The sequence below is a fragment of the Scomber scombrus genome, chromosome 12, assembly GCF_963691925.1.
Source record: "Scomber scombrus chromosome 12, fScoSco1.1, whole genome shotgun sequence".
Lineage (NCBI taxonomy): Eukaryota > Metazoa > Chordata > Actinopteri > Scombriformes > Scombridae > Scomber > Scomber scombrus.
Window position 1 is genome coordinate 5296424 of NC_084981.1, and position 21168 is coordinate 5317591.

General features: G+C 39.0%; 1 protein-coding gene across 3 annotated transcripts; it reads right to left on the reverse strand.

The window, feature by feature from the left end:
• Positions 1 to 1987: 1987 nt before the first annotated feature.
• Positions 1988 to 19828, reverse strand: papolg (poly(A) polymerase gamma). Of its 3 annotated transcripts, none has more exons than XM_062430067.1 (24): positions 19491 to 19828; positions 18183 to 18341; positions 17839 to 17905; positions 17593 to 17674; positions 16215 to 16324; positions 14836 to 14889; positions 14419 to 14530; positions 13613 to 13702; positions 13210 to 13348; positions 12989 to 13061; positions 10738 to 10858; positions 10430 to 10514; positions 8873 to 8926; positions 8016 to 8135; positions 6682 to 6791; positions 6457 to 6578; positions 6197 to 6354; positions 6015 to 6091; positions 5695 to 5900; positions 5525 to 5605; positions 5377 to 5436; positions 5172 to 5275; positions 4972 to 5072; positions 1988 to 4307 (listed from the first exon to the last, which is right to left on the reverse strand). In XM_062430067.1, the coding sequence occupies exons 1-24, from the start codon at positions 19505 to 19507 to the stop codon at positions 4132 to 4134; spliced, it is 2478 nt and encodes an 825-aa protein (XP_062286051.1). In that variant the 5' UTR covers positions 19508 to 19828; the 3' UTR covers positions 1988 to 4131. The 3 variants fall into 3 exon arrangements, with proteins under 3 accessions (XP_062286051.1, XP_062286050.1, XP_062286052.1); XM_062430066.1 differs by having other exon boundaries at positions 6445 to 6578; XM_062430068.1 differs by lacking the exons at positions 1988 to 4307; positions 4972 to 5072; positions 5172 to 5275; ... (6 more) ...; positions 6682 to 6791; positions 8016 to 8135 and adding an exon at positions 8421 to 8601.
• Positions 19829 to 21168: the final 1340 nt, after the last annotated feature.

Consider the following 21168-nt stretch of genomic DNA (forward strand, 5'->3'; position numbering starts at 1 on the left):
GAAAGACATTAGAAAAAAGGTTGAAAGCATGTGGAAAAGTCAAGCATCCTATGGTCTACTGGATGTATATTCAAGTGTAAGCAGCGCTGTAGATCTGCTGCGTGTCACCACATGCATCAAGTAGCACTATACTCACTGTGAAGCACCATTATACATACCTGATGTCAGCCAACACCGACAGTTAACACGCTATTACATATAAAGCACTTTTAATGTTCCACAATGAGGAAAAAGAACCAACTTTTTTGATTTCATCCAGACTTTGGGAAACCCACACTCACCTGTGGCCCTCATGTAGTTAAAGAGCAAATTATTAGCAATTATCTGTTATTTGTTTTTATGGAACATACTGTGTATACCTACTGATCTTTAAAGGACCAGTGTGTAGAATTAAGTGGCATCTAGTGGTGAGATTGGATATAGCAACCTACCATATTGATGGTATATAATACTCAATTTCTGCCAAGCCTGTTTCGCTAGATGCCACTAAAATCTACAACACTGATCCTTTAAAAGCCCAGAATGTTGTTTACATGAATAACTTGATTCTTTTGAAAATAAATGTGTTTGGTTTCTTGATGAGTGTTAGATAAGAAGACTGGTACCGATGTTACACAGTATAAGTAAGATAAATGGGGCTGGGGCTAGTGGTGCCATGCCATTGTTTAGCAGCCCATTATTCCAAAACCCCGATAGTTTGAAAAAATTCCAAAGCCCATAAGTCCAACAGCCCATTATCCCCCAACCAAAAAAAAAAATCCCACTGCTCCTAAGGCATTTAGTGCATACAAACCTTAACCCTAACCCAAAAGACGACGGAGGTAGCCTAATCGGAACGCCTAACCATAACTAATGGCAGTGCGACCATCGACCATCCTATTTTTTTTTTCAGGATAATGGGCTGTTGGACTAATCGGCCATTGGGACATTTCAGAATACAAATCAATTAACAAAACTGCAACAGAATACAAAAATAACATGAAGGAAGTCGAGGAAAGGTGTTTCTGCTTCTGTTCATGCCAGTATTAAGGTAAGCCTGTTTTTAATTTGTTTGTATTGGCTGAATTATATACTGTATGTCATGAGATGACAAATTTAGGCAGATTTACTTAATGGTTCGGGTGGATTTGGTGTTCGGTGATAGAAGAGGCTCTCCTCCTGTTGACTGTGCTGAAGAGTGAAGAAAAAAACTCCCCAAATGAGCAGAAGAGGAAGGCCGAGGATAGAAATGAAAACAAAGGAGAAGGGGGAAGGAAAGTGAGGTCAGTTAATGCCAAATGGTGATCATTTTATGAGTGGCTTGTATTTGATCCAGAAGAACAAAACAAAAAGCATAATGTACTGTCAGGTTTGCCAGATCTACATGTCAAAATACAAGACGAACCATTTTGTGTTTGTGATAAATTACTTCAGTGTGGAGGAAAAGAGAATTATTACACTATATCAACCATGTACTTAATCCTACATAAGAACTTTTTTTTCATTTTGAGATCAATGGTTAATCCTTTCATTTGTTTAGCTACTTTCTTTTTCCCTTTCCATCTACGAGATCCATTTAGAAACCGTTCGTGACCTTTCAATTGTATTATATTGTCTTCATCAGCAGATAAGTTTGTCCATTTGTCATAAAAATTTTCATATTGAAATAACCATTGTTCAAACCAGTATTTGCATGTTTTAGGTATATCCCCCACTGTAACACACTAATTATTAACTCACTATCAAGAAGCTGAAGCTCTTCAAAGTTAATTATTAGAATCAGGTGTGTTAGAGTTGAGAGATACCTAAAACATGCACATTTAAAATTCAGTACATTTAGTTTCTTATGGTAGAAGAATGACATAAGGAACACTTTCTTGGGAACTATTTGAGATATTTTTTGTGATTTGGAATTCAGAGAAACCTCCTTACAGTCTTACACATGAAAACTTAAAAAAATTAATGCAAAACATGCAACAAAAAACACCAAAAGACACCTGTTTTTTTTTTTAGGGGTTTAATGGGTGTACGGATTCATTTAAAGGAAGTGATAAACACATACAAAAATACCCTTTCAATACATTTTAGAAACAAACATCTAAATGACCTCTTTTTGTTAAATGTTTTCCGAACAGCAAAACATGGGTTGTTTGAAACAGAGTGGTGCAGATTTAATTCAAAAAAGACCTACCTGCTATGAATGCTATTAAAAAAAAAAAAAAAATCACATGGTACAAATATGCAAATATAAATAAAGTGATAAGAAAACCCCCAATAATGAAGAATATGCCTTTTTGAAAAAACTGTTCTCTGTACATTTCGTTGGGGAAACTGATGCTGGAAAAACAAAACAAAAAAAAGAGCCTGTGTCCCTGCGTCCTAACTCTCACCTTGTTAGTTACACAATGCAGCAGCACATGTATATATATCCTCTGTGCTGACATCCACCACAAAGATACCCAGCTTCAGACCATATAGATGGAGGGTTGGGGCCCAAGGCAGGACAGAAAAAAAAAAAGAAAGAAAAAAAAAAAAAAGTTGTCTCCTGACCCCCCCACCTGTGGCCCCAGGAGATGCTTTTTTTCCTTTTTAAGAACCTCCACAGGAGGCGCAGAGGGTTAATACCCACATCTTAAGGGAATTCTGTCTCTCTCCGACACATAAACAACCTTCTATGCATGCACGCTCACACACAGTCAACCACATACACATGCGTACACACACAAACCAGCACACGACTTGTCAAAAAAAAAAAAAAAGAAGGAAGAAGCTTCGAACCATTTTTTTCCTCTTCTTCACAAAAAAGCACCACAAACTCTTTCGTGGACGTGAAACGCGCTCGCAAGCAGGTTCGAGCTTCACTAGCTAGCGGACCACGGTGAAATGATGGAGGTGGAGGAGGTGGGGGGGGTCATACAGGTATGTACTCTCTTTTACTGTGTCTACCACAATGATCTGACACCTAAAGCTTGATCAAACCATGAAAAAGTAGGCAGATAATGAATAAACTCAACCTTTTCTTTTAATCCAAGACAATATGGTTCATCCATCGTTTCGTACGGGTCTTTCCGAGAGCTGAACAACTTTCAGAAAACGCCTGACCGTTTTTACGATGTTGTTGTGAAGATGATTTTCTTGCTCTTAACCGGCACCTGAGAAGCACTGCTGTCGCTTTACCGTTTTTTCAGTTAAACAAGGATCTGGATCATATAATCGCCTACACACTGCAAGTCCCATACTAACCTGGAATCCTCTGTGGGTAGTCGTGGTGGTCTAAAGAGTCCTGGGTTACGATATCCAAGCAAACCCTCCATAAATCCTCCCTGCAACTGTATCCAAACCTTTACGGTGTTTTTACAAAAAAAATATTCAGGGCTGGAGACAATTTTTTTTTTTTTTTTTTTTTTGGACAAGCAGTAGAGAAAAAAAAACAACAAAATTTACAATTTTTTAAGCTTTTTTTCACGTTTTTAGATAAAACTACAATAGAATGATCAAAAGACTTAACAGTGATCTTTTGCTTTTTTTTTCTTTTTTTTAAGACAAAAGTTATGTACATCAACATTTACTGTACAGGTTTCTGTTTGGGAGAAATGAAAAGGAAAAAAAGAAAAGAAGAAAAAAAAAAATCAGCATACACCAGAAGTGTGTGTAGCAAGCGTCGATAAATGTTCTGAGCTGTTTTAAAACATGTTAACTCGAGAGAAAAAAGAAGAAAAAAAAAAAAAAAGGTAAATGAAAAGAACGGCTCACTTTCCGTCTGTATTGCGAACGATTTTAAACATTGAGGGAGAAGACGAGTAAAAAAAGAAAAAGAAAAAAGAAACTGTCGCTTTAGTTCTCGTGTCGGATTTCTCCGCAACTGTTGTGTTAAATGCTCTCTGGCTGCGAGTGTGACCGAAGAAGACGCCGACGACATCGTGGTTTGACCGAATCACCTATCCACTGGCAAATCTGTAAAAATCACTGGAGATCTGAGGTTTCCCCCCCTGCGGCTTCACACTTGGGATTTGTTCTCGAACTGAACGTGCTCTCTCCCACTCCCCGTGTGAAGTTGACTTCTCGGTGTTAGACTTTTAAACAGCAAAGCACCACCTCTGGGTGTTTATATATGTGTGTGTGTGTGTATGTCCGAGTCTGTGAGCTGTGTGTTCAAGCTATGTGGATTCTGGCCTTCTCTGTTTCTTTCAGCCTCTTGGCCTGTTCCTCCAGGGAGGGAGAGTGGGGTCTCTTTGAGGGCGCTCCGTTCAGCGGGTCGGCTCCTCGGCTCACTAGTGTGGGGATGGAGCTGCCGACGGGGGGCACGACGGGTTTGGATGCAGTATTTTCTACACAAAGACACAGAGACAAAAACACTTCATTTAGATTTTATTTGAATTATTTGACTTTTAGTTTTAGTCTAGGTCATGCAACTAAATCAGCTTCTGAAGAGATCATTTAAGCTGTAGAATATACTGTTTATTAATTAAGATCTACAACAGACGAGTTTCCATTTCGTCCAAACTTTTAAAAGAAAAAGTGTTCTCTGTAATAAACAAAGAAAAAGAAGTAGTAGAGGTTGGAAACTGGAAACAAAACCAGACATTTGGCCATACACGAAAGAAAAATGGGAAGAGGTTTTTAGGAATTAGTTTCAGATTGAGAGAGGTGTAAAAGTTATTGTGATCAGTCATGTGAGTTAAATGTTCACTACATCACGACTTCTTTGGCAAAGGTGTTTCCACTTCCTGTTTAGTGCGTTAACTCTTTTTCAAAAAAGGCAAGCTTTTCAAATGTTGCTGTTTCCATCAATCTTTTTTAATGTGATAAAAATACATGTGATATTTTTTTTGATACATGTAGGAAAAATACTATTATAGGTCATTTCTCTATTCATTCATCTTTCACTATATTGTTTAGTTACTGAATTTTATTTTGACATGATGAGATGCTTGATGACTTTTTAAGACGTTTTAAGAAGTAGTGTTGAAAAAACAACAACACAACACTCACTTGAGCCAATGACAGGAATGGACATGCCTTTTTCTTCACTGCTGGGAGGAGCGTCACTGGTGGGGGTTCCCTCAAACACTGGGGGCTTGGGAGGTGTGATGCTGCACGACATCGAGACAAATGCATCAGAAACACAATCGAATAAACGGGTTTTGACTCCTCTAACAGAGGCAGGAAAAAAAAAAACAGCTGGAGCTCACTTGTGGCGGTTGAGGGCCAGTTTAATGGAATTTTTCACCACGCGGCAGCTGTTGCTGGCTGGAAGAGGCGAGGAGGCGTCTGGCAGCTCCATACTGGGAAGTCTCTGAGGTGGGAGACGGTGACATTTCATAAGCCAGTTATTTATTAGCTGCATTTGTGAAACCCCATGGTAAGAATGTTATTAAAAAACAAAGAATATGTTACCTGTGTTCTTGAGGTATCGATGGTTGGAATGGGCTTCGCCTTTGATCCAGAAAGAGGAGTCTAATAGTGGAGAGAGAGACAAATGTCAAACTGCTGATATGTTTTTTTTAACATATTATAATGACAGGATCAGACAGTGAACACATACAATGTTGGGTCCATCTCCTTGCACATGAGGGTCAGATGGTGGATATGGCTCTTTGAAAGTAGAGTCGTCATTGGAGACCTCCTGCAGGAAAAAAACACAGCAGAGTGTCACAGTCAAATTCCATTAAACTGAAATCAAATACTGAATGTATTACACACACACACACACACCTCTGTGTCTTTGTGCCTCTTGGCCAGGTCCTCTTGTGTAGGTGAGTGCGGTCTCTTGGCTGGAGCTCCGTTGACAGAGTCGTCCAGGCCGTTGGGCTCCTCCTCTTTGGGGCTGCTTGCGGCGTTGGGTTTCACGTTCCCGCTCGGTACAGGGGTGACGGAGCTGCTGGCTGGTGGAGAAGAAGCCTTCACTTGCACTGGCGGCTCTGTAGAATGAACAAAATCTGGATTATTTAATCTTATCGTCTGACTTTACAGATACCTGCTTTAATGTGGAAGTCAGTGGAAAAAATTAGACTCGCTTGAGCCGATGGACATACCCTGGTCTGTAGTAGCAGCAGCTGCTGCACTGGGTGCCGGAGAGCCTTCCACAAACAGCTGCTTGGGAGGGCTGACGCTGCAAAATACAGAGCAAAAATGACTTCAGTACATATATACTCAGCATCATGTTGAGGCTTTGAGCTGGTTTATGGTAAAGATTCAGAAGATCTATTTATCGTACCTGTCATCTGTGTCAGACGTGGGCTTGGAGGGTTTGCTGGCTGGGGAGCAAATGGGAGTCCCTGAGTCTGTGTCTCTGGAGCTGTCGAGGTGACTGCTGTCCAGAGACATCCTCTTAGAGCTCCCCCCGTTAGAGCTGCGGTTCAACTCTGCTATGCTCTGCAGAAAAGAAAAGGAGAAGCAGTTGAGTAAACTGACCATTAAAAGAACTTGGGAGTTGAAAGATGTGATGACCTTTAATTGACATACAACTTCACTGACCCTCTTCTTCTTCTGCACCAGTTCAGCAGGAAGGTACTGGTGGAGCTGCTTCTTCTTTACATGCGTTGCTTCGATCTTCATGCCATCCTTCAGCATGTTGATGTTGTTGGCTTGTCTGTACACTGCAGGAAACCAAAGGACATCATCACGCCATGTTAAGATTCACTATCCTGACTATTTGGATATTGAACATTCTACTTTAGTGCACTGATATTTTGGACGTACCGGTGTCTGTGAAGGACTGGATGTCGTACGTCAGGTCAATGTTCACACTCTCTGCGTTCTCCACTTTCTTGAAGATGATCCCAATGAACCACATGGACACAAAGTCGTTCCTGTTGCACAAACACATAAGGAACTACATGAAAATGATTCCTAAACCAAAACGCTTAACATTGGGTTAATGATTTTTGTGAGTCTTTGACAACATTCACATTAAACAACTATTACAGCTGTGTTCAAGCGATTTTTTTCTGCATGCCTAATAATTAACAACAAGACCTTTGACAGCGATGACTTCATGACTTTCTGGCTTGCACTAGCAGTACATGTGAAAACAAAGAAAAAAACACACTTGCTTAATGTGCTTAAAAAAAGGTTTAATGATTAGCAGGTTTCTGTACAAGGACAGGCTGACCAGCCAGTAGAAAAATAGCCAGTTAGACGGGCCAGGGAGGAGCTGGAAATCATTATTATTACAAAGGAAAATGAGGCTTTTTGTATGTTTAAGCCCACACAAAACTTTAGTCATTAAGAATCATTAGACCCTTTTCTATTATTTATTTATTGACACCTTCAAGACATGCCACAATGATAATGTGTTGATTTAGAAGAAACATATTACATTCAACCAAAATAAACATCATTTCAAGGGGGAACATGTTGGTAATCTCATGTCTTATCTAGCTTATGTATTGGTTTTAATTTCAATTATTTATATAAAATGAATCTGCGGCAAAAATATCTCTGTAATAAATCATGTGAATCTAGTCATCTTCATTTTCTTCCTCACTACCATCCTGAGTGTATGAGGAACATTACACCTACATTTGCATTCTATAAACAGAGGTCTGTTACTTTGACAACATGGCCTGTTTTACTGTGTGTTTGGCAATGCGTCACAGAGATTGCCCTGTTGTAAAAAAGTGCAATGTAAATAAACATTCATTAAGGCTGTAAATGTCTGTGTGGTGTTACTGGTGCGTGTGGAAAATGTAGTGCGTTCACTTGACTCTGCAACCAATGGAATTCATCATGTGTTTTGTCTTCTATTAATCTGCTTATATTTGACGATGACTCTTAGCTCTCTACTCAGCTGAACACACACACACACACACACACACACACACACAGCAAGTAGAGGCAGGACTGTTTCTCCATCATCAGGCTCGCACTATTTGGAAATGTACACTCATAGTGAATCACAACTTGTTAATCAGAACTATTGTATTAGAATCGACTGGACTTAAAAGAGCAGTCATCGGCTGTTTGGCCGGCAGCTGGAAAGCTTTGCCCTCCTCGCTCAGCCTGTTTCTATGCGTGGATAAAACTGGACTTACTCATTGCGGTTCTCTTTGGACCCGGGGAAGGACTGTGGGTTGACGTGAGCCAGGGTGATGTATTCATTCCTCTCCAGGTTTCCCACCAAAACGCGAATCTTTGACTCCACTAGACCGATCCTGAGGGAAAACATCAGAGTCTATTTACAAAAGTGTTGTGTATAATGTCACGCAACGTATCTTCACTGTACTGCAGGACTGTTTCCTGACTCGAGGAGTTTTTCCATTTAGTAATTTATGTTCCTTATGTGCATGATAATAAATACACTTAAAATATCAATGTACAGGCTCAAATTTTTTATTTTCAACATAAACAAAATAATACAAAGACCTACAGTTAAAACAAGACATAGAGAAAACAACACAAAAGGAAACACTGACAGGGGGGTGGGGGGTGCCATATCACTTTGTATTGGGATTTTGTATTAAGAGTAATTAGTACAGGACAATTGTTAGAATCACTTTGTATGCTGCATGACTCATATTACAAAAATAACTAAACAAGAAGCCCCTGATATTTTAACTTGGCATTACAATACAATTGAGGAGGGATTGTGTAAGGGACTGGTCCCCAGTAGCAGTATACCTGGAAGAGGAATGGTCAAAGGTGATAAGTTAACAAATATAACTGCAGCAATCACAATATGGTTCTCTGATACTGTTTGGGTTTTTTCTTTTTCTCTTTCTGTTAGTGTTTACTTTTGTGTCTTGTCTAAAAAAAACAAAAACAAAAACAGTATATATACTAACAATGTAGAATGGTAAAGAGTTGCTGATTTCAAATGATGTGATAGCGGGAGTGATTTTTCACTATTTGACCCTGTAGACCTGCTAGAAGTGCAGACTTTGGCACTCACCATTCTAAGTGGTTTTCTTCTGTGGATGCACTGGCAGTCAGAACGATGTAATGCCTGCAACACAAAAGAGAAAATAAGCAAAGACGCAAAACAACTAAGTTACACAGACTTCTTACTAAAACACTGGTCCTAAACCACCATACTGAACATATCCCACATACAAATACAACATCTACATACTGGGCCTGACACCCTTAAAATGTAAAATAACTGTCAGGCTCAAGATGGACAGACGAGCAGAGAAAAGGAGTGAGCTACAGGTCTGATAACCTCACTTCTATGTTCTCTTTTCATTTTCAACCTTCAGCCCAAACTGAATTTATCAGAGATTGCAACAGCTGGGAGGCACAAAAGGCTGTATGAATCTTGTTGCAAGCTCCCAACACCTAAGAACACACTACTGGTGTTTTTACATTATTGGAAAGTAACAACCTGTAACCTGAAGCTTCCTTTAGTCTGAGCTTTAGTCTTTGAGAACTTGTAGGGTAAAAACAGTCGGTTCTGCCTTGATTTTGCAACAGCCGGACAGATGTGTCATCATTTTATATTATACGAGGTTTAAAAAGTCCTCACATGAGAAGTAAAACAGTGTTTTTTTGTTGTGTCGTGTTTGTAGTAGCAGAGACGTGACGACATATTTGCTTGACCAATTACATGCAACAGTGCTGTGAGCATCCTCCACTCCCCTCTGCAAGTACCTTCAGCTTTATGTAGTGCCACCTCTAGAATGGTTCCTAAATTATCTACACTAACTTGTCTCTATAGCGATCGGAGGACGGTGAAAACCAAAGCAGAGTCCTGGACAACGGCTACGAGTTCAGTTCCCAGCTGGTAGATCTCAGTTATGGAAAAACACCAACAGATGTGTTAATTTGATGGAGTTCCCCTTTAAGACCACATTAGACCATAGTGCAGACTCACTGTATTAGAACCAACACATCAATCTAAGAACTTGAGTTGTGTAAACATGTGATTCAAGTCATTTAATTGGATCATTTCAGCAGCGTTTTGATCATCAATAATATTGTCTCTGCTGTGCTGTACAGAGGAACAGTGAGCATGTAACGCTCATGATCAGGCGACTAATGTAGTTTGAAAAGGTGGAGCAGCAGCAGAAGCTGGGATGGAACTGTGTTGAGGCACATGAACAGCGTGGGAGGGACTTTCATAAACAAAATGAGTCGACCAAACTCTGCTGACCACAGTTAGGATGAGTCAAATCTGCCTAAAACCAAAAAAAGTGAAAACAATAAGTTGGCAAAAGAAAAAAAAGAAAGAAAAAAAGTCTTCATCTGGTTTTAGTTTAGTTACAGCACAAATACAGTATGTGGCTTGCCAAAAAATCTTACATGTCACACAAATAGCTCATTTCCTGATGTATTATGATGCTTCACTTTTTAAAATATGTGGTCAAAACACATTTTCCAAACTTGCGTGTTAAAAGATTATTATCTGGGTTCAAAGAGGAAATTAAGACTGACGTTTCTGTCCAAATAATACAATTTTGGTAAACAAAACATCCAATTCGTTTATACTTGTGACTATATCGACACCTACTTGTACTTTTGGAAGAAATTAGGTGGCTCAAAGAGCTTGGACCATTCCGCTTTTCCCTGAAGAATCTCATCTGTGACACTGAGACCTGAACACATCACACACACACACACACACACAGAGGGACACACACATATTAGACTTACTTCAATATTTAAAGTGACATTAAAGTGAAAGGCGGAGGCTCATATTTACCTTCCATTAACTCTATAACAATAATGTGTCAGAGGATCAGAGCATGATATTTTAATGTTACCACTGCTTTTCACAATACTAAACCAGATGTGAGATTTTACTGTAGTCTTTATTACCGTATTTGAACTCCTCGCTCATGATGGTGCGTGTTGACGTGGAGACGTTGTATGTGGAGTTCTGCTGGGGGTAGGCAGGCGTGATGATGGGCATCAGGTGGTATCTGTCGGATGGGTTGACCTAAAAAAATATGGAAAAAAAAAATACTGCAAAAAGGGACCACAATTGACTGCTGTGAGAACGACACTACACCCACACTACACCTGACTGCAGTAAAGCAACTTAACGCCCACACACACACATTAAAAAAAAGGTATCAAAACCAAGAGTGTGCAGGCCTCTCCCACACACACACACACACACACACACACATACACAGACACAGACAGAGAGAAGAGAGGGTGCATCCCAATGCCCTTAATTGCCTTCACGTTTCCCTCATTTGCATGTTTCCTCATGTTTGTGGGAGAGACTACGTAGGATGTAAGGAAGGACGACACATGAAATGTGCTTCCCTCTCAAATATTATCTCCAGTGAGGTGGCAGTTTTTGATAAAGGTTGCACAGCTGGATCACCTCTCAATGAGATGTAACTACACCCTAGCCTAACTTTATATAGAAAATATTCTGTACTGCCTAAACAGTGAGAGCACAGACACTACTGTTAACATCGACTAAAAAAAAAGAGGATTAAACTCAACCCACACAACAAACTATTTCAACTGCGTGGAGATCAGTCCTACCACAATTTCTGAGTTTTTACATCAACAATTAGTCTATTTTTCAACAGTTGCCAGCTGTTCTTCGAGGTACACTCCCTGCTTTTCCATTTTAAAAAAAGGGCTAAAAAACAAGACAATCATTATTTTGAGGTGAGAATACAGTACGGTATTTTGAGTAGCTGATGGACACTAATCACATTAACAAGAAACCATTTTTACCAAGAGGAGGTCTGTGCCTTCTGGTTACTTTTTTCTGCAACATAAAACCCTCATAGCACACAGAAATAATAATTTATTAGCCAAAACATCTGGGCAGTTTAACATTACATGTAAAACTGCAGTTACTGTCCAACGCACAGAGACTGTTGGCTCTACTTTGAACGGAAATGACACCAATACACAATTAAAATGTGTTTATTGCTGAAGGAACATAAACATGATAGCAATTACACCAGCTAGAATAATTTAAACAATGTCTACAGATGAATTAGTTTGGGTGATTTTCTTGTTAGAAACATAATGGTAAAAAAAAGAAACTAAAGAAATGAAACAAAGCACTGGTCTAGCATTAAAAATGACTACATGTAAAAAAAAAAAAAAAATTAAAAAAAAGTATCTTAACATATGTCTCAATGTTAAAGCTGGAGTGCTGGACTTTTGTCTCCCCCTTCTGGCATTGAGAGTAAAGGTGCTGTGATAAAGTAACTCATGCACATCCTGAATGACACATACATAGAGGTAAAAAGGATGTGTTTTGATGGCCCACTAGCACACTGGGATTTGTCCCAGTATGCCTGATGACCAGTAAACCAGTGGCTGTAACCTACTGCTGCAGCTGTAAAATGGTGGATAAACTGTTTTGAGTGTCACACACCCCTGTGAAATGACTCATTTCACTATCAGAATAACATTTGGAAAGTCTAGAAGAGCCACACGATTAGCGGCCAGTGCGGGAATGTCACTCCCAACACGAAATTTTGTAAGTCTGTGTATTGTGAAATACAAGAAGATTTATCTGCTGGTGAAAAGCTTTATCAGCATTGTGTGAACTTGTTTGACAAAGAGCTTTAAATGTAACGAGTGCTCATTTACATGTAAAAAGTCCTGTACTGCAGGTTTAAGTAGCAAACAGCTGTTGGTGCCGTTTTTTCTGTTGGTATTTATCTTTTTTAAATTCAGTTTAATCACAGTCTGCCATATCTGGTCAGCTGCACTATCCAATTATTGACACATCTCATTGAAGGGGAGGGGGGGGGGGTGAGACTGCCTGATAAAAGACGTCCATGTAGGAAGTCTTCCTTGCTCCGAGCTGCTCTGGGAAGCCCCCTCTGAGCAGAATTAGGAGCATTGGAACTCATGACGGGAGACCCGAGATCCATGTCCAGGTCACATGAGGACAGAGAAGCGAAGGAGACATGAAATAAGAGAAATGAAATGTACCTGCGTCTGTTTAACACCAACAAACTTTACACAACTCGGCCTGTTAAGCTGTGGCCAGATACGTGTTTACTGTTCCTGCACAGCACTCCATGTAATAAACACAAGTCACATAAACACATAATATCTTAAAACACGTGGTTATACTCACTCTGGGATCCCACACAGGTAGATTCAGATTACTGTCCTCAGGTTGTTTCAATAGCACAGGATTCGGCCATTCCCTGCAGAAAAAAACATGACAAATATGGTGAAAACATGTTTACGCTTGTTTGTTTATATAAATGATGAAATACTGTGTCATGCAATGTTGTGAAATACTGCCATCTAGTGGAAAAATGACAAAAATGAAGGTAAAGTGATCAGACTAACCATTTGGAGAAAACCAGGAAGAACTTGTGGACGAGCGTGGCAGCCACAGCGTTTGGGTAGAGCTGGCAGGTCCTGGCCACCAGCATGGCCCACGACACTCCACCCAGAAACCCCAGCATGTTGGAGTAGATCCCGCGACCTGTTGACGTAGGGCACATTACAACAGGGAAGTCTGCTGGTGTTACCTACAAGAGGTTTAACTAGCTTACAGGTGCTAATTTTACACACTACTTAGCTTCAGTCACTACAAAGATCATATAATTAACAGTTGATATTTTAGATGTTTAACTGCAAATACTATTTTTTTTTTGATGGCTCCTTTAAAAATGTGGTAAAAGCAGACGCAAAAAGCAGAGTTTCTTAAGTGTGTCAGACACTTGAAGAACAGCTAAAATCCACTTACGCTTCGCCCACAGTTTGATGGCTCTCAATGTCAGTCTGAAGTTTTCTTTGTTTGGCACGAGGTACAATATTTCATCAGTCACTCGACAGCCTGCGATAAGACAAAATATAAGAAACCTCAAACACTGTCGGATCAGTATTACATTGTTTAACACAGTTCATGTACACAGTTCTCACGAAATCAAAAAAGCGGGATCACAGCACTCCCATTCTCACCTCCCTACACTGGCTGCCTATTAAGTACAGAATTGATTTAAATGCCTAACAATTATTCATAAGGCCTTGTCCCCATACCACACTGGCAGAGAACTATGGTCATCTGGCCGCGGACTCCTGTCTGTCCACAGATCCAAGACTAAGGGCTATGGGGACAGGGCCTTCTCCATTGCTGCTCCCAAACTGTGGAACTCTCTTCCTCCCCTCATTTGCTTTTCTCCCACCATTTCAAGAAAAACTTAAAAACTTACTTTTACTCCCTAGCTTTTAACTGTGTCTGACTGTCACTATGTATTTTATGACCATGTATTTTTATTTCTGATTTCTTTTTTTATTGTGTTTTTCTATTTTTTGTGTGTTCTTCCTCTGTGTGAAGCAGTTTGAATCAACCATGTTGTGTTTAAGGTGCTATATAAATAAAGCTGAGGTTGAAAACACTGTTAAACCTGCCACGACTAGCTGCAGAAAATGTGATGAGCTATTTTACTGTGTTACTAATTAAACGTCACTGTTGAAAACAGCATCAGGCCTTAGCTCAATATTAACTTATCTACTGTGTATGTTGAATCCAACAGAAGCCTTGTTGTGTACCGTTAAGGCTGCGGATACAACGAATGTCCAAGTTTCTCAGGATGGAGTCCCCCCTCAGGTCCAAGTTGTCTGGAATGGACTGTAAGGCCAGTCTGGCAAAAAGCAGGTCAATCTGTACAGAGACACAGAGAGAGGAGTTAAAAAGAAAGGAGATATTAAAACCAAGAAGAGGATAAAATACTGTTCATGTATATCATCTTAAACTACCAGAAATGAATTTTCTGAACATGGTGATTCTGTGGTTCTCTGGATTAAATACACGAGGCACTGAGGTTAGACAAGTGAAATATTATGCACAACAAAATACAGGTTTTAAACTCAGACAGACAAACTGCTCATGTAGCCAACATCATACAGGCTGGCAGCAAATCACTAACTGAGAACTGAGTAACTGAGTTGTACCTCACAGTGACTCACCTCTATTCCGTCAAATTTGAATTTTATCACCGGTACAAAGGCATCCTCGACGGCCTTGAAAAAGACACAAAGAGAGACCACATCAAAAACAAATCAGGGACAAGGAAAAGTCACATGACTCACTGACATTGTTGTATGAAACAAAGGCCAAAACAACAAAGAATGAGAATAAAACACTCTAATATGTTCCTTAAAAATGTAAAGTAACACTTCCAGTACACCACTCCTTCATAGCATCACCTCATATATATTGAATATAGTACAGACTCATCCACTATGTGTATCGGTGTCTGTAAACAAACATCTTGGGAAATGAACAGTGTTTACAAGCAGACCTGGCAACACCACAGGCCACGCTGCTGATTATTGTTCATCTCCTGAGAGTCACTACATTATTACTCTGCTTTATTAATCCTCTGCCAACTCAGCAGATGTAAACTCTGCCATACAAGAGTACAGTGAACTGTGGAGAGCTGCGTTCTCTCCCAGGAGCAGTGATGTAAGCCTCTATTGCTCTTGCTTCATCTTCTACACTGACGAGGTCTCTGCACGCTATTTGAACTCAAATGTAATGCTTTTCAAGAACTCGAAACAGAAAGTTAAAAATCCTTTCAGCTTCATGTTAGAACTCAATTGGATGGTATTAGTAAGGATAGTTTCAGAGTTATTTTGTTTCTCCGTATAACAATCATATGTGAAATGTGTCCCACTGTTACTCTTTACATTAGATACAACGTTTTTATTTATCTAAACGTTTTAAATAGCTTGGAACTGTTATTTCTATAAAACAATAAATCTGTTGTGGTCATTCTCACACTGAAGAGTGAGCTGTAGTTGATTCTCCTCAATAGCCCACATTCACATTACAGTACACCTTTCATCTACTTAAACAGCCCATTAAATCTGTAACCTTCTGCTAAATGGGTAACAAATCTCAAGTCTGCTCCTCTCCTACAGATTCTTACAACTGTCAGAAATAACAGAGAGCTGTGTGTCTCCTCTGAACCCCCCCGACCAACTGTCTTTAGCTAAACATCATCAGGACTGTTTATTTTACTTCTTTAAGCCTGTAGCCAGAGTAAAAAAACAGCTGGACCAGACTAAACCATATTTAAATGACCTCAAATTTAAGACCTATCATAAATAAAAAATAAGACTTTTTAAATACTTTTTGAGGATCAACAGGAACCCGGACTGGAAACCCTTTAATTCAACAGTGTGACTATTCAAGGCTCGGGTGAAACGGGCTTCGTCCACTGGGAAATGACCAAATATGGTTCTTCTAAATGACCTGTGATTTGTGTGATTTTGGGTGCTGAAGCCTGTACACAAACATATTCCTCGTCTTGTGCTTTCATGACATAATGACAGAGACTCACCCTCAGGTCTTTGATCTCTTCGTGCTGTTTCAATTTCTCGAAGAAAGACTGGAAAAAGTCGCTTCTCTCTACGTGGCGCGGAGCCACACATAAGGCGTCAATATCGGCTCCTGTAATAAACAAACATTCGGATCAGTGCAGTCTGTGTCACACAGTGGGTTAAATGCTTGTGATGACTTAAATGACAATCTACACAGAACAAAGTGGCTGCAGTCAAGGTTAAAGAGTTCGTGTGATTAAAAAAACTATGCGTAAACAACTATGATTATGAGCTGAAAAGATCATGAAGAGACACTAAAAGGAAAACTGGGCTAGAGATAAACAGAGTCAAACTGCTGTTTAACTGATAAATCCATCACTGCTTAAGACAGTCTCCACACACTGAATAGTTTTATATTTAGGAGAAACAAAAACTACACTTCAGGGCTGATCTGTCTCGACAGTGATGACCTCCTGAAGCAGGAAGTTTTTAAGACTGCAGGTGAAGTGTTAATCTTCCATCTGCTGACTTGACACCATTTACACACACACACTAATGTTTGTGTGTCTCAGTGTCTCAAATTTTGCTCTCAAAAAGAAAAGGCAACTTAAGACTGGAATTATTAAATCTGATGTCTTCCAAATACATGTGAAATCTAATTAAGATGGTGAAGTCCAAGTTTTATCAGCTTTTAGTATTTGTGTAAACTCATATATTTATATTCTGCAATAAATTAAACATTCTTAAATGCTGAACAAACTGAATTTAAGCCACTTTTTATTAGTTTGCTCTTCTCAGTGGTTCACTTTTCTCACAACTGTAATACGAATGGATTCCACTTATAACAACAATGTGGCAATCAATTAATAAAACAACAAAAATCAGCAAAATGACTAACTTTGTACAATAGTTTAAACAAGTTAACTAATTCAAGAGATTAGTTTAATTTTAAAAAGAATTTTATGAAACAAATTCTAAAAAAACAAACAAACTCATTGTATTTGCTGTTTAAAACATGTATGTAGTCAGACCACATTCCCACTAAAGCCCTCTGTCCACAGTGAGCCAGTGTTTACCGTTTTTCACACATCAAAACTGGGCTTTTCAAAAACTCTTTCCAGTGCGCACAAATACGACAATGATGGCCTCTCGCTTTAGTGTGTAGAGGGAAAACTGCGCTTTTCAAAAAACAATGACATGTGCCTGCTTGGACTGGGTTGAGTGTTGCGGGGCTGGTATTGTTATGGTGGAAATTTTCTTTGCTTTTAAACCCTCTCTGTGATTTGTTCAGTGGAGTATCAGTATTACAAATCACACTACAGGTGCTGCCATTGACAAGTTCCCAGCATTAAATAATGATAACACTACGAGTAAACACATAAATAAAACTAGGCTTACCTTTTGTGTGCACTCCAAGACGGTATGAACCAAATGTAAATATCTTGCCCCCGACACAGCTTATAGCTGACGGTGGAAGGTTCTGCAGAGAGAAACATGAAAAGTAAAGTCAGATTATCTTTCTTCCTCTTCACGGCCTAACAGCAAGCTTTCAACTGCTTAAGTGTTTTTAATTGAATGACTCCATACTGCATAATATACTATTTTTTTGATTTAGAAGGCATCCGGCATCATGACAGAACCTACCTTTAATTCACTGATCTCTGCGATCCATTCTTTAACAAAGTTATTCAACTTGCCAAGAACTGCAAGTCTGAAAAGAGACAGTGGACAGTGCAAATAAATAAATAATACATACAAAACATTAAAAACGTCAGTTTTATTTATTTGCATTCAAGCAACACGGCATATGGACACATGTAAAATAAAAATCTGTACTACATTGACACGTTAAGTTTCTACTAGTGCTGACTAAAGGCAAAGTACATTATGTTACACATTAGTGCAACCCACGCATGTACTAATGTTGCAATTCCCGTTTGCCACCAAGATGACTAGTAAAAGCCTAGAGGTGTATAAACATTTCTCACCTGTGGTTCAATTCCTCTTCATCTTCAAACACCCCAAAAGGCTTCATAGCATCACAGAGCTTCTTGGTGTATTGGTGGTCTATTTCTCGTGGGGGTGCGAGGCTAATGGCAGAGGTGATGCCATAGTGCTTCTGAGGCTGTTGCCCACCAGGCATGGCGCTGCGAGGGAAACACGACAAGACGCAATACATTACATGACAGCTTCAACGTGACGATATTTAGCCTTACTGCGTTCATTTTTTTCATGTGTCAGCTTCGACAACTCAATCACAAAAAATGAAGATGTAAAGTGACAGCTTAAGTTAAAGCCCTCCTCCATTTAGATGTTTTTTTTCTTCTTGTTGCTTCAGTTGAATGTTTGAGCTTTACTGTGCAGAACGAGTTTGACACTAAAAGGATGTTTTCACACTCACAAAATACAATTTCAAGGGGTCTACAAGCATGATTTGTGACATAAAAACTAGATAAGCAAATCATAACAATATTCAACTTACATAAGTGTGATGTGGAAACTTAAACCATCCAGTGCACATACACTAAGAATGGACTTTACAGTGAAGTAGGAAACATTTTATGTACAGTTACAAAACTTTACAAATATAATACTAACAAATTCATGGATGCTTGATTTTTTTTGAGGGAGAAAAAATCATTTTAATTATTTTAACATTATATTTATAAAAACATGTCAGAATATATTAATGTTATATAATGTGCAGAGTATTTCTCTTAGTATATGTGTGGAGGGGAACCTTAATTATGAGACATTTCTCAGCCACAGTGCTGTGTTATTGTTGCTCCTCTCGTCACTATTACCGTGAATCCATGTGTACACATAGCTTTGTGATTAATATGCATTACCTGGTAGACACAGGTATTAATAGTACTATAACAGTGTGCCATTCTAAGTCTAACATGCACATACAGCAACAATGTAGAAATGGGTGAAATTGTGAAACTATTGCGCCTCAGCTAGCGCCCGACGCTACAAACAAGCTGGAGCCGCTAACAAACAGGCTAATTTAGCAGGTTAGCAAACGTTAGCTGCCTGGTAAGGAAGAATTGGTTTAATTACTGACCCGCTTTCCTGTCACACTTATTTGAGAGTTGACATTTTCTCAAACTACAACAAGTGAAGTGAGTTTGCTTGGCACATTTGCAGCGGAGCTACCTAACAGCAAACAAGCGGGCTAGCCAGCTAGCGGCGGCTGCAGGCCTTGTTTGGTTGTTAGCCTTTTCTTTCAGGACTCTCTTCAAACGCGACAAGAAACGTTCACAAGCCGAAAATGCACCTCATGCACGACTCACCTGGACATTTCTTTCATGACACTGTAAAAAGCTTGCTCTGTTCGTCCCGCTGTAACGTTAAACCCGTAAAAAAAACTAAGAAAGTCAGCAAGTGGAGGTGGTAACAGCCTCGACCTGATTACAACAATGGTCACTTTCCAGAGAGTTCAAACCTGCCACTGAACCGGAATCACTTCTTATAACGTAACGGAGCCGTTCGTAACCCTGGAAGCAGGGTCATAGCCAACTCGTTAACAAACCACACGAGGTGTTTGTGTGATATTAACAAAACACGCGTTTAATTACTGTTAGGTCCTCTTTTTTTAATCAAATCTACAAACGTAGAGGCGTTTGCAGACAGCACGCTGGGTAACCACCGTCAAAAGAAGCACCGCCCCACTGTGGGTACACATCACGTGACCACCGGGCCCTGAAGCTGCCGCTCAATTCAGCTGCAACATACCTCCACCTGTCTCACTGGGTGTGTTTAAGGAGCAAAATACATATATTATATACACTTTATAAGGAAAAGCGAGGGTTAACGTGTTAAAACTACAGTTAATTGACATACATACATACAAATATTATATACGCAAAACTTGGCAGGAGTAGTGAGATTTAGCACTTTTTTTAAATCTTTCATTTGCACTGTATGTCCTTTTAATGATTTTAAAGCAAATCATTATTTTATGCTGCACTAATATATAATACTTTATTTTGGTCAGGTTTTTATTTTATTTTTGGTCAGGTTTTTATTTTATTTTTCTCTCTATTTTTCTGTACTTTTATTTTTAATATTAGTGTTTTTTTGTTTTTAATTGTATGTTTTAATGTTTCCAATTTTTACTATAATTGGGTTTTATTTGTATTTTTCAAATTGTATGTTCTTATGTGTTTTGTTTCAAATTCTTACTGTTAAATGTTTTTTTTTTAATGTAAAAAATTGAGTTGCCCCTGGGTATGAAATGTGCTATATAAATAAAGCTGCCTTGCCTTGCCTTAGCCTAACTGACACAGTAAGACATCTGTACAGTATTCAAAAGCATGTTCGCGTTGGTGAAATACTGGGTGGGAGCCAAAGGAAGAGATTAATCACCCTGCTGGATTATGTACACTACACACTGTAATAAACCGGAAACTGTCAATGATGTAGGCCTACTGTCAGATTGCAACATGTATGATGAAGAAAGAAGGGAATTCATATCTGTACTAAGAAGTGAAAAACACAATATTACACTAGGGAATATGCTAGGCAAGACACCAAGTACGCAATCTTCTAAGTAATTACTCAAGAGTAACAGGAATAATGGAGATAATCTATTTTTTTAATATGCTGTTTCACTATGTAGTCCAATAGGTGGCGGTAAATACACCTTTAAGGTTTGCCAATTACCCATAGACTGTATGCAATTACCATTAAAACTCGAGAAGAAGAGGAATTAACGAACATAATTATTTAATAGTTTGTAACATGGTTTGAAAACAGGGTAGTATACAAACTAATGTATGTTGCTGAGTGGACACTTTGGGAATATTAGCTCAATGCATGCAAGTTAATGTTGTAAAGTATGTTGTTCAAGACTGATGAACTTCAATTTGGTCATTGAAGAATTTTAGTTACTATAACTGTTATATTTGTTTAAAAAAGATTTTAAAAAATAATGCGTCATAAGTGCATTTCAGTGTGTAAAAACATAGA

Coding starts and splice junctions, on each gene's coding strand:
- papolg (XM_062430066.1), bottom strand. Junction 5,606..5,694: donor AGAGGCACAAAGACACAGAG/GTGTGTGTGTGT, acceptor TTTTTCCTGCAG/GAGGTCTCCAATGACGACTC. Junction 5,073..5,171: donor CTGGCCCTCAACCGCCACAA/GTGAGCTCCAGC, acceptor GATGTCGTGCAG/CATCACACCTCCCAAGCCCC.